Source organism: Macaca mulatta, chromosome 10 (assembly GCF_049350105.2).
Source record: "Macaca mulatta isolate MMU2019108-1 chromosome 10, T2T-MMU8v2.0, whole genome shotgun sequence".
Taxonomy (NCBI): Eukaryota; Metazoa; Chordata; class Mammalia; order Primates; family Cercopithecidae; genus Macaca; species Macaca mulatta.
In genome coordinates, this window is record NC_133415.1 from 98144736 (window position 1) to 98158257 (window position 13522).

The following is a 13522-nucleotide window of genomic DNA, read 5'->3' on the forward strand; positions in this document are numbered from 1 at the left end:
GCGCCAACCCCGAGCAAACACGGGGCTGGGGCCCGGGGCCTTGGAGATAAGGCCTGGACAGGATATATCCCGCGCAGGAGCTAGGGAGCAGGGGTGTGCAGGGTTCCAGCCACAGCAGCACTGGACTCGTCCAGGGGTGACGAGTGAGCAGCTGGGGCCCCGTAGAGTCGCCATGGACACTGCAGGGGCAGCAGGTGAGCGCTCACCCTCCCGTGGCCCGCAGACGCCCCGTGAGAACTACGAAGGATCCCCCCCCCCACCTCGCCCCACTGTACAAATAGGAAAACTAAGCCCCAAGAAGGCAGCCCGCCGAGCTGCAAAAGCAGGATTAGAACCTAGGGCTCCTGGTTCCCCTTCTCCCTCTTGAGGCCCCCTGGCGCCTAGAAGTCACTAAACCTCTTTTCCTTCCAGTTCCTACCCCACCCCCGCGCCCCATGCTGAAGCTGTGTTAGCCATTTTTCTGTTGCTGTTTCCTGGCAGAGAGAGCCAGCCGCCCCTAACCCAACCGCAGCCCCGCCCCCGCCCCCCAATTCCGTGAATGCGCCTATTCTGAGCAAGGCCAGTGCCTGCTTCTCACTCCAGGCGACCTTCTCATCCTGGATTCTTCTCCCCTTTCCCCTCCCAGGCCTGGTAGAAGAACAGAAATCCCTCTGGCAGGGCCGGTCGTGGGAGGGTGACCAAGCAAGATGTGGCAGCACTGGTGGAAGTGGGAGGGCGGGGAACCCTTCTCTGGTTTGGGCCACAGGAGAGGCCAGCATCCCTGGGCAGCATGAGGGCTAAGGCACAAGGGGCCTCTGCCACCTCCCATACTTTCCCACCCGGAGATACCTCTGGGCCCCCAAATCTTGGTTAAGGTTCCCCTCATCCCATTCCTGGTCTGAGCCAACTTCTCACCTGGCACCCTGCCTCCACCCCAGGAATCCTAGAAAGTCACAACAGCGACTGCCTCGAAGTTCATCACCTTTCCAAACCCCTCATTCTACAAAGAAAGGAACTAGGTCCAGAGAGGGTAGTGTGTTGCTGAAGGGCACACAGCGATGTCTGGCAGGATTGACACTAGAACTCGGGATTCCTCTGAGGAATTAATCCTTGCATTAAAAAGAAAGATTCAGAGATGCCCTGAGGTGGGGCTGAGAGAGTGGAGCAGCAAGGGAGGAGAGGCCTGTAAATAATTTCTCAAATGTCCCTTAGGGACATTTCAGGGGGTTCCTGGAGGGACGAGAGTAGAAAAGGGATGACCCTATTTTGATGGCTTTGCTGGTGGGGGCTCGATTTGGAAAGGACCCTGCAGAAGTGGGGAAGGGCACTGCAGGTCAGACAGGGCACCATAGGCGGTGCCTCTGCTAAAATACAGTTGCCTGATCTGGCTTGATGCCTACTCCCCTGCAGACCCCTCAATGCCTCCCAACCCTTTGACTCACCTGAGCCTGCCGGACAGATCAGAGATGCAACTGCAGAGCGAAGCCGACAGGCGGAGCCTCCCGGGCACTTGGACCAGGTAACGATGTGGCAGCGTGCCCTAGGTGGGGACTGCCAGGCAGCTGGAGCACGCAGAGGCGGCGGCCGCATTTAACCCAGGGCTGGTGGGTGGGGAGGGGAAGCGCAGGCTGCAACCCCTCCCACTGGCAGGGAGGCATCCCCCCTTCCTCCTGAGGCGGGGCGAACCCAGCACCCCCTGCTCCTACCACCCTTGGAGCTGCAGACAGGGCTAGCTGCGGGCCAGGCTGGAATTCGGCTACAGCAGGAGACTGGGGAGACTGGGGCAGCCACACTCCGCAGCCGGAATTCATTGGAAGCTTAGAAGGCACTTCCCTAAGGAGAGCCCCACGGGGTGGAGCGGTTCTGGCTGTGGCTGCTGCCTGTCTGGCCTGGCTTTCGAGGGTGCGGTCCTACGCTGTCCCCTCCAGGAGTGAGGAGAGACTCCGGTCCTGCCAAGAGGATAAAGGGCTCAGAAGGACAGCCTCAGTTTTCATGGCTCTCCTGGCCTCAACCTGCTAACCCCCCAAATGTCTCCCACCTCCCCTCCTCTACTTACTCCCTGCAATTGCTTGAACCCACCCACCCACACCGCTCAAGAACCCCAGACTGAGAAGCCACCAGGCCTCTAGGCTCTAACCTGGCTAACTGCAGAACCAATGTCATCTGCCTTGACTTCTGTAATCAAGGGAAGGAAAGCCAACACAGCAACAGGTCACTTCTCATGGGAGAAAAGGAAGAATATGACTTTGGCCTCAGAAAGGCTCAGATTCCCCCAGGCCACCCCCCATCCTGGGGACAAGGTTTTGGGCCCTTTTCTGTTTGCAGGCAGGAGGCTAGAGAGCGCTCCAGGCCAGGAGCCCAACAAAGGCTCCCCCTTCCCCTCCCTGCTGCCTAGGATGGGGAAGCTTCATCTCTACTAATTCCATCAGCCCTAAAATACTCTTCTCCATCCCAAGGCCTGTATAAGTGTGGCCTTTGTGTCACAGCCACGTGTCCCTATGGCCCTGGGCTCCAATGGGCATGGTGCCAGACCCGCAGAGTGGAACCTGGGTGGTCCCGTGGGCTCCATGCAGGCCTCATTGAGCACCTCGCAGCCTAAATATTTAGCCTGCAATCTTCAGCCAAGTCTCCTCCTTACCTAATGCTTCCTCTTCCTGATCCCACGGGGGCAGAATATAGAGCAGCCCCCCCCCCACTTACTCTAACCCCCTGCCCACTTCATTTTACTCAACCTGAGTACTTGGACCCTGTGCCACCTTGACCCTTCTTCCTGTGGCCGGTCGACCTGCCTGCCCCACTCCCAGGTCATCCCCAGAGCACACCACCATTCTGAGGGGAGGCGTGCGCAGGTGCCTGCAGCAACAGTGTGAACAGACTGTGCGGATCGTGCATGCCAAGGTGGCCCAGAAATCGTACGGAAATGAGAAGCGGTAGGTGCCTCGGCAGCCCCTCCCAAGTCTCTGCAACTGTCAGCCCTATGCACCCCTCCATCCACCCATTGGGCCTCTTTTAGACCCAGAAGAGGCCTCAGGGCTGAAATCTCAGCTATTGGTCGACCAGGGCCTTGACCCTCAGCCATCATTAGCCCCCACTTTGGTCTATAGTTCTATAGCAGGAGATTTCCTGTGAATCTCCTGTCTCCATTCATTCACTCATTCTCCCATTTATTCACTTATTGATTCATTCAACAACTACTTACTGAGTGTTTATCATGTATGCACCAGGTACTGTGGGTACTGCTGGGCACTGGGCATACAGCTGAACAAGACAGAAACAGCCCCTGCTCCTTAGCCCACACTCTCACTCAAGTGTGGAAGAGACAGACAGTAAACTCCCCACAAATCAGTAAACAAGACACTTGCAGATTATGATGTGCACTAGAAGGAAAACTGGACAAGGCCATTTGACAGAAACTGGAGGCAGGGGAGACATTAGCTAGAAAGGTCAAGGAGGTCAAGAGACCTTTTGGGAGGTAACATTGGAACTGAAACTTGAATGTTAAAATGGAGCCAGACAGGAGAAAATCTGGGGAAAGCATGCTACAATTAGAAGGAACAGAAGGGCTGGGCACAATGGCTCACACATGTAATCCCAGCAATTTGGGAGGCCAAGGTGGGCAGATGACCTGAGGTCAGGAATTCGAGACCAGCCTGGCCAATATGGTGAAACCCCCTCTCTACCAAAAATACAGAATTAGCTGGGCGTGGTGGTGAGAGCCTGTAATCCCAGCTACTCAGGAGGCTGAGGCAGGATAATTGGTTGAACCCAGGAGGCAGAGGTTGCAGTGAGCCGAGATCATGCCACTTCACTCCAGCCTGGCAACAGAGCAAGACTCAGTCTCAAAAAAAAAAAAAAAAAAAAAGGCAACAGAAAATGGGAAGACCTTGAGGCTGTACCAACTAGGCCTGTTTGAGGTACAAAAGAAGTCACAGTGGCTGAAATCAGAGAGAGGAGTTGTAGGAAACAAGTTGGAGAGGGAAGCAGAGGTCAGATCGCAGGAGGACTTTTAATTTTTAGCCAGTGGAGGATTTTAAGGAGTTAACATGATTTGACTGACGTTTCTAACAAAACATTCTGGCCAGCCTGGTGGTTCATGCCTGTAATCCCAGCACTTTGGCAGGCCCAGGTGGGCAGATTTCTCGAGCCCAGAAGTTCCAGATCTGCATGGACAACATGACAAAACCATGTCTGTACAAAAAATACAAAAATTAGATGGGTGTGGTGGCTCGTGTCTGTAGTCTTAGCTACTCAGGAGGCTGAGGTGGGAGGATCAGTTGGGGAGGCAGAGGTTGCAGTGAGCCGAGACAGCCGAGATCAAGCTACTGCATTCCAGCCTGGGCAATAGAGCAAGACCCTGTCTCAAAAAGTAAAAAAAGAAAAAGAAAGAGAGAAAGAGAGAAACAGAGAAATAGAGAGAGAAAGAGAGAGGGAGGGAGGGGAGGGGAGAAGGAGGGAGCACTGTGGCTGCTGTGTGAAATGGGAAGGAGATAGAAACAGAACTTTCTGGAAATAAACCAGTTTGAAGGCTGATGTTGTGGTCCAGGCAAAAAGTAATGGCGGCTGGGATGAAGGGTGAGGTGGTAAGAAGCCAGTGGATTCTGAATATATTATATTTTGAAGGTGGAGTGGATAAGACTTTCTGATGAGTTGAATGAGGGATGTAAAAACAATAAGGGTTTGGATATGAATGGGGTTTACAGTCATGAAAAAGCGTGGGGAGGGGGGTGGGAGCGGGAGGAGGAAACGAAGGTTCTGCTGGGTTTATGCTACTACCTTGCGGTGCTTACAGGACAGCCGAGTGGAGATGGATGCACGAACTTATCTCCACAGGTTCTTCTGCCCCCCGCCCTGTGTCTACCTCTCGGGGCCCGGATGGAGGGTGAAGCCAGGGCAGGACCAAGGTGAGGGCGGACTCAAGGGCTGCCGGCCGCCTGCTCTGTAGGGAGAAGCACGAGGTTGGGCCCGAGAGAGGGGCGGTTCGCAGGCGCAGTTTCCCCGCGCCCTCTGGCGGCGAGCGTGGCACCTGCGTCCTCCCGAGTCCTTCCAGAGCCAGTTCGCGTCCCTTTCCAGCTCACCAGGCCGGGGAGACGGGGCCCACGGTCTGCGGTTACATGGGACTGGACAGCGCGTCCGGCAGCGCCGCTGAGACGCAGAAGCTGAATTTCGAGCAGCAGCCGGACTCCAGGGTGAGAGCGCACGGGAAGGGGTCCGATTCCTGCTCCCATCCCTGCCTCTCCTGGGAAAGGAGGTCTCCTTTATTACTCCCTTCCGAAAGCCAAGAGATAGGTGGGGAGACCGGGAGGCCAGGGTCCTGCCTTAAGGCAGAGCCTGAGAGTCTGGATGGTGGAGCTTCTGGTCACCTCCGACGGGGCGGACGTCCGATATCTGGGAGAGGTTGGTTCATCCGACAGGGGAGGGCTGGGATGAGACGGCCCTGTCCCCGCGAGCCCCCTAGGAATTCGGCTGCGCCAAGACCCTGTACATCTCAGATGCAGACAAGAGGAAGCACTTCCGGCTGGTGCTGCGGCTGGTGCTGCGCGGGGGCCGGGAACTGGGAACCTTCCACAGCCGCCTCATCAAGGTCATCTCGAAGCCCTCGCAGAAGAAGCAGTCGCTCAAAAACACCGATCGTGAGCAGGGCGGGGCCTGATGCGGGAGGTGCATCCAAGCCCAGAGCAGCTACCCCAGGTGGGGGTAGGCTGCACTATAGGGGTGGGGTCAGAGTGGAAAAGGTAGAGTGGGAGCTGAGAAGGGAAGGAGTCTGGATGAGAGGGTGCGGCCCAGGCCTGGGGATGAGAAGAGTTGGAGGATGAAAAGCAGAGAGGAAAGGGACAGATACCAAATTCCAGGTTGGGAGTTGGGGTCCCAGAACAGACAAAAGTTGAACTAGACAGAGTTTGAACTAGGCAGGGGGGTTGAATTAGGGACAGACTAAAAGTGACATAGGCGGGGCACAGTGGCTCATGCATGTAATCCCAACAATTTAGGAGACCGAGGTGGGCGGATCACTTGAGCTCAGGAGTTCAAGGATAGCCAGTGCAACATGGCCAAACCTTGTCTCTACCAAAAAAAGAAGTTAGCTGGGCATGGTGGCCTGCACCTGCAGTTCCAGCTACTTGGGAGGCTGAGATCAGAAGATCACTTGAGCCCAAGAGGTCGAGGCTGCAGTGAACTGTGATAGCACCACAGCAGTCCAACCTGGGTGACAGAGTGAGATGCTGTCTCAAAAAAATAAATAAATAATAAATAAGTTTTACTTTTGTTTATGAACTGAACGATGTCCAGGCAGCAAAAGGAGCAGGCAAAGGTTCCGAACCAGGACTGCAGCAGGCCCTAGAAAAATAGCTGTGAACTGGGAATGCCCAGTTCACATTGCCCAATGTGTCTAGGCCCATAGGCACATCAGCCAGGCCGGCACAGGGCCAGAGGATTGGAAACTGTCTGGAACATCCAAGGGACCAAGCCAGGGCAGGGCACTGATAGCACCAGCTAACCTTAACCCTCACCCCCTCCCTCACCCTAATCCTAACCCTTACCCTCACCCTCACCCTAATCCTAACCCTCACCCTCACCTTCACCCTAACCCTAACCCTCACCCTCACCCTAACCCCTAATCCTAACCCTGTCCCCTCACCCTAACCCTCACCCTCACCCTAACCCTCACCCTCACCCTCACAGTGTGCATATCCTCCGGCTCAAAGGTCTCCCTCTTCAACCGCCTGCGCTCTCAGACAGTCTCCACACGCTACCTCTCTGTGGAGGACGGGGCCTTTGTGGCCAGTGCGCGACAGTGGGCTGCCTTCACACTCCACCTGGGTAATGACATCTGCAGGCCCTGGGGCTGGCACCTCACATACATTAGCTTATTTAACTTCCACCACAATTCCTTAAGGAAGGTAAACTCTGCCCCATGTGATTAAGGCACAGAAACACAAAAAGACTGGACCACAGTCCCAATGAGCTGATGACTGTTCCAAGCTATTCTGACTCTGTTATCCATGCCCTTTCCCCTTATATCAACTAAATTGCCTGCCCCCAACCCCTGCCCCCAGGGCAGACATTTGTGAGGATGGCCTCAGATGGCCTCTCCAGAATTAAAAACTTCAGTGTTAGTGGCTCCCCTGAGAACCACCCCCTCCCGCAGGGCCCATGTGTGATGTGAGGAAGAGCCAGAGGCAAGAAGGCAGGGTTTAAGGCAGAAGCTTGGGGGCAGCTGAAAATCTTGTCTCTTGCTTTTTTTTGACCCCCAGCTGATGGGCATTCTTCCCAAGGAGACTTCCCACCACGAGAGGGCTACGTTCGCTATGGCTCCCTGGTGCGGCTCGTCTGCACGCTCACCGGCATCACTCTACCTCCCATGGTATAGGAAGGGAGGGTATGCCTGGAGGGGTCCCCTCAGATCTATGCAGACAATGTGGCACACACAGGCAGGGCTGGAGAGTGAGGCCCCAAGGCAGGGAGACAGCTATTCTCACCCAGTGTCGCTTAGGACCAGACAGAAGTCAAAGCTCAGCGGGAGTCTGCTAGTGCCTGTGTGGCTATTGGAGTAGCAGAGAGCCGGCTGGGAGGGCAGCCTCTGGATACCCAGGCTCCTTGCCACCACCATTCTTACCACTCTTCCATTGCAGATCATTCGTAAAGTAGCCAAACAGTGTGCGCTCCTCGATGTGGATGAGCCCATCTCCCAGCTGCACAAGTGTGCATTGCAGTTTCCTGGCAGTCCCCCAGGAGGGGGTGGCACCTACTTATGCCTTGCCACAGAGAAGGTGGTGCAATTTCAGGTAAGAAGCAGAGAATACCAGCACCAAGTGTCCTGGAAAGTGAGAATGCAGAGAACCACAGAATGTAAGATCATCACCTCACGATGGTTGCTACTTCCTGAGCAGCCTCCCATGGAACATTAAAGTCATAGACCCCAGGACAGAATCATAGGATGTAGAAAAATAGTAATAAGTAATAGTATGAAGTGATATTCCTTCCCAAAGAATTTTAGAGTCATAAAATAGTGGGATATAGCTAGGCGCGGTGGCTGATGCCTGTAATCCCAGCACTTTGGGAGGCTGAGGTGGGCAGAACACCTGAGGTCAGGAGTTTGAGACTAAGATTGGCCAACATGGTGAAATCCTATCTCTACCAAAAATACAAAAATTAGCTGGCCATGGTCGTGGGCGCCTGTAATCTCAGCTACTCAAGAGGCTGAGGCAGGAGAATCGCTTAAACCCGGGAGGTGAAGGTTGCAGTGAGCCGAGATCACACCATTGCACTCCAGCCTGGGTGACAAGAGCGAGACTCCATCTCAAAAAATAATAATAATAAATTGGGATATAAAATTGTAGAATGTAAATAAAAATCATGGTAGGTAATAGAGAGCAGAGAATTATTGAGCAAAGACTATTTGAAGCACAGATAAAGACACAGAATGTAGGAAATTATAGAATGTGGAAAATCATAATTATCATTAAGCAGTAGTACTCCCAAAAGAGTATTATCATAGAATGTTAGGAGATTGAATTATAATATGTGGAAAATAGCAAGTAATATTCCTTCCCCAAGAATATTCCTTCCCAAAGGAACAATATTCCTTCCCAAAGAATATTAAAATTGTAGATTATTAGAGCATAGAATTGTACAAAGTGTAAAAAAAAAAAAAAAACAAAAAAAAACAGAATTCTGGAATCCCAAGAAAAAAGACCCTTAGAAATCAACTATCCCAGGCCGGGCCAATTGTTCACACTTGTACTCCCAACACTTTGGGAGGCTGAGGCAGTAGGATCACGAGGCCAGGAGTTTGAGACCAGCCTGGCCAACATGGTGAAACCCCGTCTCTACTAAAAATACAAAAAAATGTATCTGGGTGTGGTGGCCGGCACCTGTAATCCCAGCTACCCAGGAGGCTGAGGCAGGAGAATCGTTTGAACCCACTAGGCGGAGGTTGCAGTGAGCTGAGATCAGGCCATTGCACCCAGCTTGGGTGACAGAGCAAGATTCAGTCTCAAAAAGTAAGGAAGGAAGGAAAGAAGGAAGGAAGGGAGGGAGGGAGGGAAAGAAAGAAAGAAAAAGAAAGAAAGGAAGAAAGAAAGAAAGAAAGAAAGAAAGAAAGAAAGAAAGAAAGAAAGAAAGAAAGAAAGAAAGAAAGAAGAAAAGAAGGAAGGAAGGAAGGAAGGAAGGAAGGAAGGAAGGAAGGAAGGAAGGAAGGAAGGAAGGAAGGAGAGAGAAAGAAAAAGAAAGAGGGAGGGAGGGAGGAAGGAAGGAAAGGAAAGGAAAGGAAAGGAAAGGAAAGGAAAGGAAAGGAAAGGAAAGGAAAGGAAAGGAAAGGAAAGGAAAGGAAAGGAAAGGAAAGGAAAGGAAAGGAAAGGAAAAAAAAAATCAGCTAGCCCAACAAGCTTACTTAACTCTAAGTGAGAGAACTTAAGGGCACTGTCCAAGCTGAGGGGACAAGTGAACCCCAGAGCCTAGGATTAGTATCCAGTTCAGTCTAATGCAGAAGGCCACGTGCCGTGCTGGCTCCCTAGGCTGGTGGCCACCATGAGAAGCTTCGGCCTCGTCCCCTCGGGTCTCCTCCCAGGCTTCTCCCTGCCCCAAGGAGGCGAACAGGGCTCTGCTTAATGACAGCTCTTGCTGGACCATCATCGGCACCGAGTCGGTGGAATTTTCCTTCAGCACCAGTCTGGCGTGTACCCTGGAACCGGTCACTCCGGTGCCTCTCATCAGCACCCTAGAGGTGAAGCCGGGCGCTAGGGGCGTTGGGCAGGGGGACCTTGCCTGCAGTGGAGAGTGGGAGTGCTAGTGAGTGGGGGGTATCAGGTTCCCACCCTGCTCGGTTCTCTCACCTCACCTGGTCCCACCCTCCCCCAGCTGAGTGGCGGGGGCGACGTGGCCACGCTGGAGCTCCACGGAGAGAACTTCCATGCGGGGCTCAAGGTGTGGTTTGGGGACGTGGAGGCGGAAACCATGTACAGGTACGGGGTGGGGAGGCAGCCTCCCTTGGGCCCCGGGGAGCTGGGGAAGGGGGCGCACGCGTCATCAGAGTCTCCGCAGTTCTCACCCTGGTGCTGCACCCCCAGGAGCCCGCGGTCCCTGGTGTGCGTGGTGCCGGACGTGGCGGCCTTCTGCAGCGACTGGCGCTGGCTGCGCGCTCCCATCACAATCCCCGTGAGCCTGGTGCGCTCCGATGGGCTCTTCTACCCTAGTGCCTTCTCCTTCACCTATACCCCGGAATACAGCGCGCGGCCGGGTCACACCGGCGTCCCCGAGCCCGCCACCAACGCCGACGCGCTTCTGGAGAGCATCCATCAGGAGTTCACCCGCACCAACTTCCACCTCTTCATCCAGACTTAGGCGCGCCCGGGAATCCCGGCTGCCCACCGCGGAGGGCTGTGCCCGAGCCAGGCGCGGGGACGTGTTTCTGGGATCTAGGCCCTGCTTCCTTGCCCCTTTGCTGTAGAAGGGCAGCTGAAGGCTCACCCTAGAAAGCGGGCCTGGTGGCTCTTACCCGGCTTACTCCCTCCCTCGTCCTTACACATACAGGAAGACACGACCTGAGTGGTGCTGTCTTTGTGTCCATGGTGTGTGGCTCTCCCTGTCTTCATCTCTTCTCACTCTGTCTCTAAACCTCTCTCTCCCCCCTCCCCCTCAGTACTTAGTCTACGGATCTATTTGTGTGGCCCTATCCCTCTGTCCTTTTCTCTCTTCAGCTCTCCCTGCCTCTCACACACAATTTCACATGCCCAGAGGAGCCAAGTCCGAGACATTTACCCTCCAGGCATCTGTGTCCTCTCTTGAAGAGAAAACACACAGCTTCACACACCCAGGCATGGGGGGCAAGCTCTTGGGGCACGAGGACCCTGGAGCACCAGGTCCTGCCCGGAATATTAGATCCACGTGTAGCACCGGGTCTCTCTGAGTCTCACCTGGGGCATTTGGTCCCACCTGGTACACCAGTTCCCACCTAGAGCACTGTGTCCTTCCCTGGAGCACAAAGACCTGCCCCTCCTGAGAATCCCTCTGACTGCAGCCAAGCATAGTACTCTTGCCTGTGTTTGCTCCCTGGCCTACAGCTTTGGTGGCTGGGCAGGTGCTGGGCAGGTGCCTGAACAGTGATGCCACCTTAACTGTCCCCCAAGTCACTTCTCCCACAGGCCTAGCAGGATGCAGTCCTGAGGATCAGGGTTTCCACGGCTGCATTAAAATTAACCCTATCCAAGGCAGAGTTTGGTCTGTATGAGCCACCTCCCCAAGTGTGCCTCCCCCAACCCTCGCACCCACACACACAAAAAGGGGACCTGCACAGAAAGAAAATAACCACAAGTCTGATGGAGCAGAGCGCCTACCTTTTTGACATTTTCTAGAGGAGGAACAGGGTGCAGAGGCAGCTGGCATCCTGAGTCCTCATCCCTGCCCTGGGGATGTTACCCTACCAGCTATCTCTCCATCCCAAGCAAGGGTGCACCCCAGGCCCAGAAGTGACCACAGGACCCTTTCGAAACAAAGCTTTCCCAGGATAGCCCTGGGCAGAACTCCTGGGATTGACTGGGCAATAACGTAGTTGAGAGAGGGGCCTCTCTACATGGGGCTGATGGACAGAATCACAATCTATTCCTGACCACCCTACCCACCCTCTACCTAGTCTGTGCTAGGTAGGGAAGAAAAAAAAAAAAAACAGGCAGAACACTGGCTTGGACTGTTGGAATCAAGGATACAGATAAGTATCATGGGTGCCAGCTACCTGTACTAGCCTCTGGTGGTGCCTGATGGGAAAACTGGTCTGAAATGTGGGTTCCAGGTTCTAACCCGCTGGGGAAGAACTTGACCTCCTAAGGAAGAGCTAATTTCTTGTAAAACTCCTCCCCCCCTCCCCGCCAGGGTATGGAAAGTCCCATGAGAAAAAAGCAACTAACAATACCCAGAGGAGAAGAAACAAGGTGTGTTCTTTAGCCTTCCCAAAGTCTTGACTAAATTCTGTCATCTGCGGTCAGCAGGCTGCAGCCCACTGTGAGAGGTGAGGAAGAAGTCTGTGGCCCCTGAAGGTGAATCTTGGCGGAGGAATGCAGCGAATGAGTTGAATGGGAAATATCCCTGAAATGAGTGCTTGACTCACCGTCCATGGTGGTGTTGAAGCAGGCAGCCAGGAGGAAAGAGGCTGAGAAGAGTGTCATAGCACATCACATGGGGAATTGGGGCTCAAGCGCTCATTGTCCAGCCCTGCCCCAAAGTCTTCCTCCACCACTCCTCAAGGCAGGAGTCCTAGAAGCCAACAATCTAGTCTGGGCCAAAAGCCGAGGCCCAGCCAAACAGCTCTGTCTTAGTCCTCACCCATCTCAGGGGATCCTATAACCTTTGGTGTCACCAAGGTATCCATCTGGAAGTCTGTGACCAAAGTTCCAGCCCTGGCCTACCTTCTGAGTTCCAGCTGCTGAAACTGTCCTTGGAGGTCTTCCTTGCACTGAGTCTGAAGCCATCTTATATCGAACCCCTTTCCCTCTCCACCTGCCTTGCAGCACCAGCTCTAACTCCTTCCCCCACACCACCCAGTCACCCAGGCCTAAGGATCCCACCTCCCCTTCCACACTACAATGTGCCTCCTGTTTTCCTCTCCCTCCACTACTGCCCTGCCCGGTCATATGTCGCCTCTTCCAAAATTTCCCAAACTACCCTAGGTAGAACCAGCTATATCATTTGTGGGCCCCAGTGCAAAATGGCCCCTTGTTCAAAAAGTATTAAAGAATTTCAATTTGACTGAACACAGGATGCAAAAAAAAGAAAAGAATTTCAAGACAGCCACAGGAAATGATGAAACCAAGTGCACAGCCCTTTCAAGCACAGGCTGCACACCCATGAAGCCAGCCCTGGCCCCAGGTTTGTTTCTTGTATTACCACAGAACCGCAGTGGGACCATGTCGGCTGCCCACTTTGGATCAAAGGTTTTATGTACATGCCGATTGTCCCCTCTAGGTTGTCAGCTTCATGGGGAAAGGAGCTTTTATCTCTGCATGACCTATAGGGTGCATCACAATGCCTTGCATGTTGCGTTGGTGCTCAATAAACAGCGATTTGCGTTACATGGCATTGGCAGATATTTAGATATTGCTAATGCAAAGTGAAACCAGCAGGTGGCACTGTTCTCCATCCAAGCATTAAGTTCTCGTTTTATTTCTATTTAAAAACTGGGCCTTAATTCCAGCCCTTTGGTAGGCCGAGGCGCAAGAATCACTTAAGCCCAGGAGTTCGAGACCACCTTGGGCAACATAACAAGACCCCCATCTCTACAAAAAATTTTTAAAATTGGGCCAGGCGCAGTGGCTCACACTTGTAATCCCAGCACTTTGGGAGGCCGAAGCGGGCAGATCACGAGGTCAGGAGATACAGACCAACCTGGCTAACACGGTGAAACCCTGTCTCTACCAAAAAATACAAAAAATTAGCCATGCGTGGTGGCGGGCGCCTGTAGTCCCAGCTACTCAGGAGGCTGAGGCAGGAGAATTGCTTGAATCCAGGAGGAGGAGGCTGCAGTGAGCCGAGATCACGCCACTGCACTCCAGCCTAG

The 13522-nt window shown here is 53.7% G+C and overlaps 1 protein-coding gene across 7 annotated transcripts; it reads left to right on the forward strand.

Moving 5' to 3' along the window:
- The first annotated feature begins 39 nt into the window (after positions 1-39).
- Positions 40-13037, forward strand: RBPJL (recombination signal binding protein for immunoglobulin kappa J region like). Of its 7 annotated transcripts, none has more exons than XM_077951856.1 (12): positions 40-194; positions 1390-1498; positions 2784-2909; positions 4810-4880; positions 5050-5165; positions 5435-5609; positions 6658-6795; positions 7230-7339; positions 7608-7760; positions 9545-9700; positions 9835-9938; positions 10044-13037. In XM_077951856.1, the coding sequence occupies exons 1-12, from the start codon at positions 173-175 to the stop codon at positions 10315-10317; spliced, it is 1554 nt and encodes a 517-aa protein (XP_077807982.1). In that variant the 5' UTR covers positions 40-172; the 3' UTR covers positions 10318-13037. The 7 variants fall into 7 exon arrangements, 6 of the variants coding, with proteins under 6 accessions (XP_077807982.1, XP_077807981.1, XP_015004432.3 ...); XM_077951855.1 differs by having other exon boundaries at positions 5469-5667; XM_015148946.3 differs by having other exon boundaries at positions 9835-9945; positions 10044-10313.
- Positions 13038-13522: the final 485 nt, after the last annotated feature.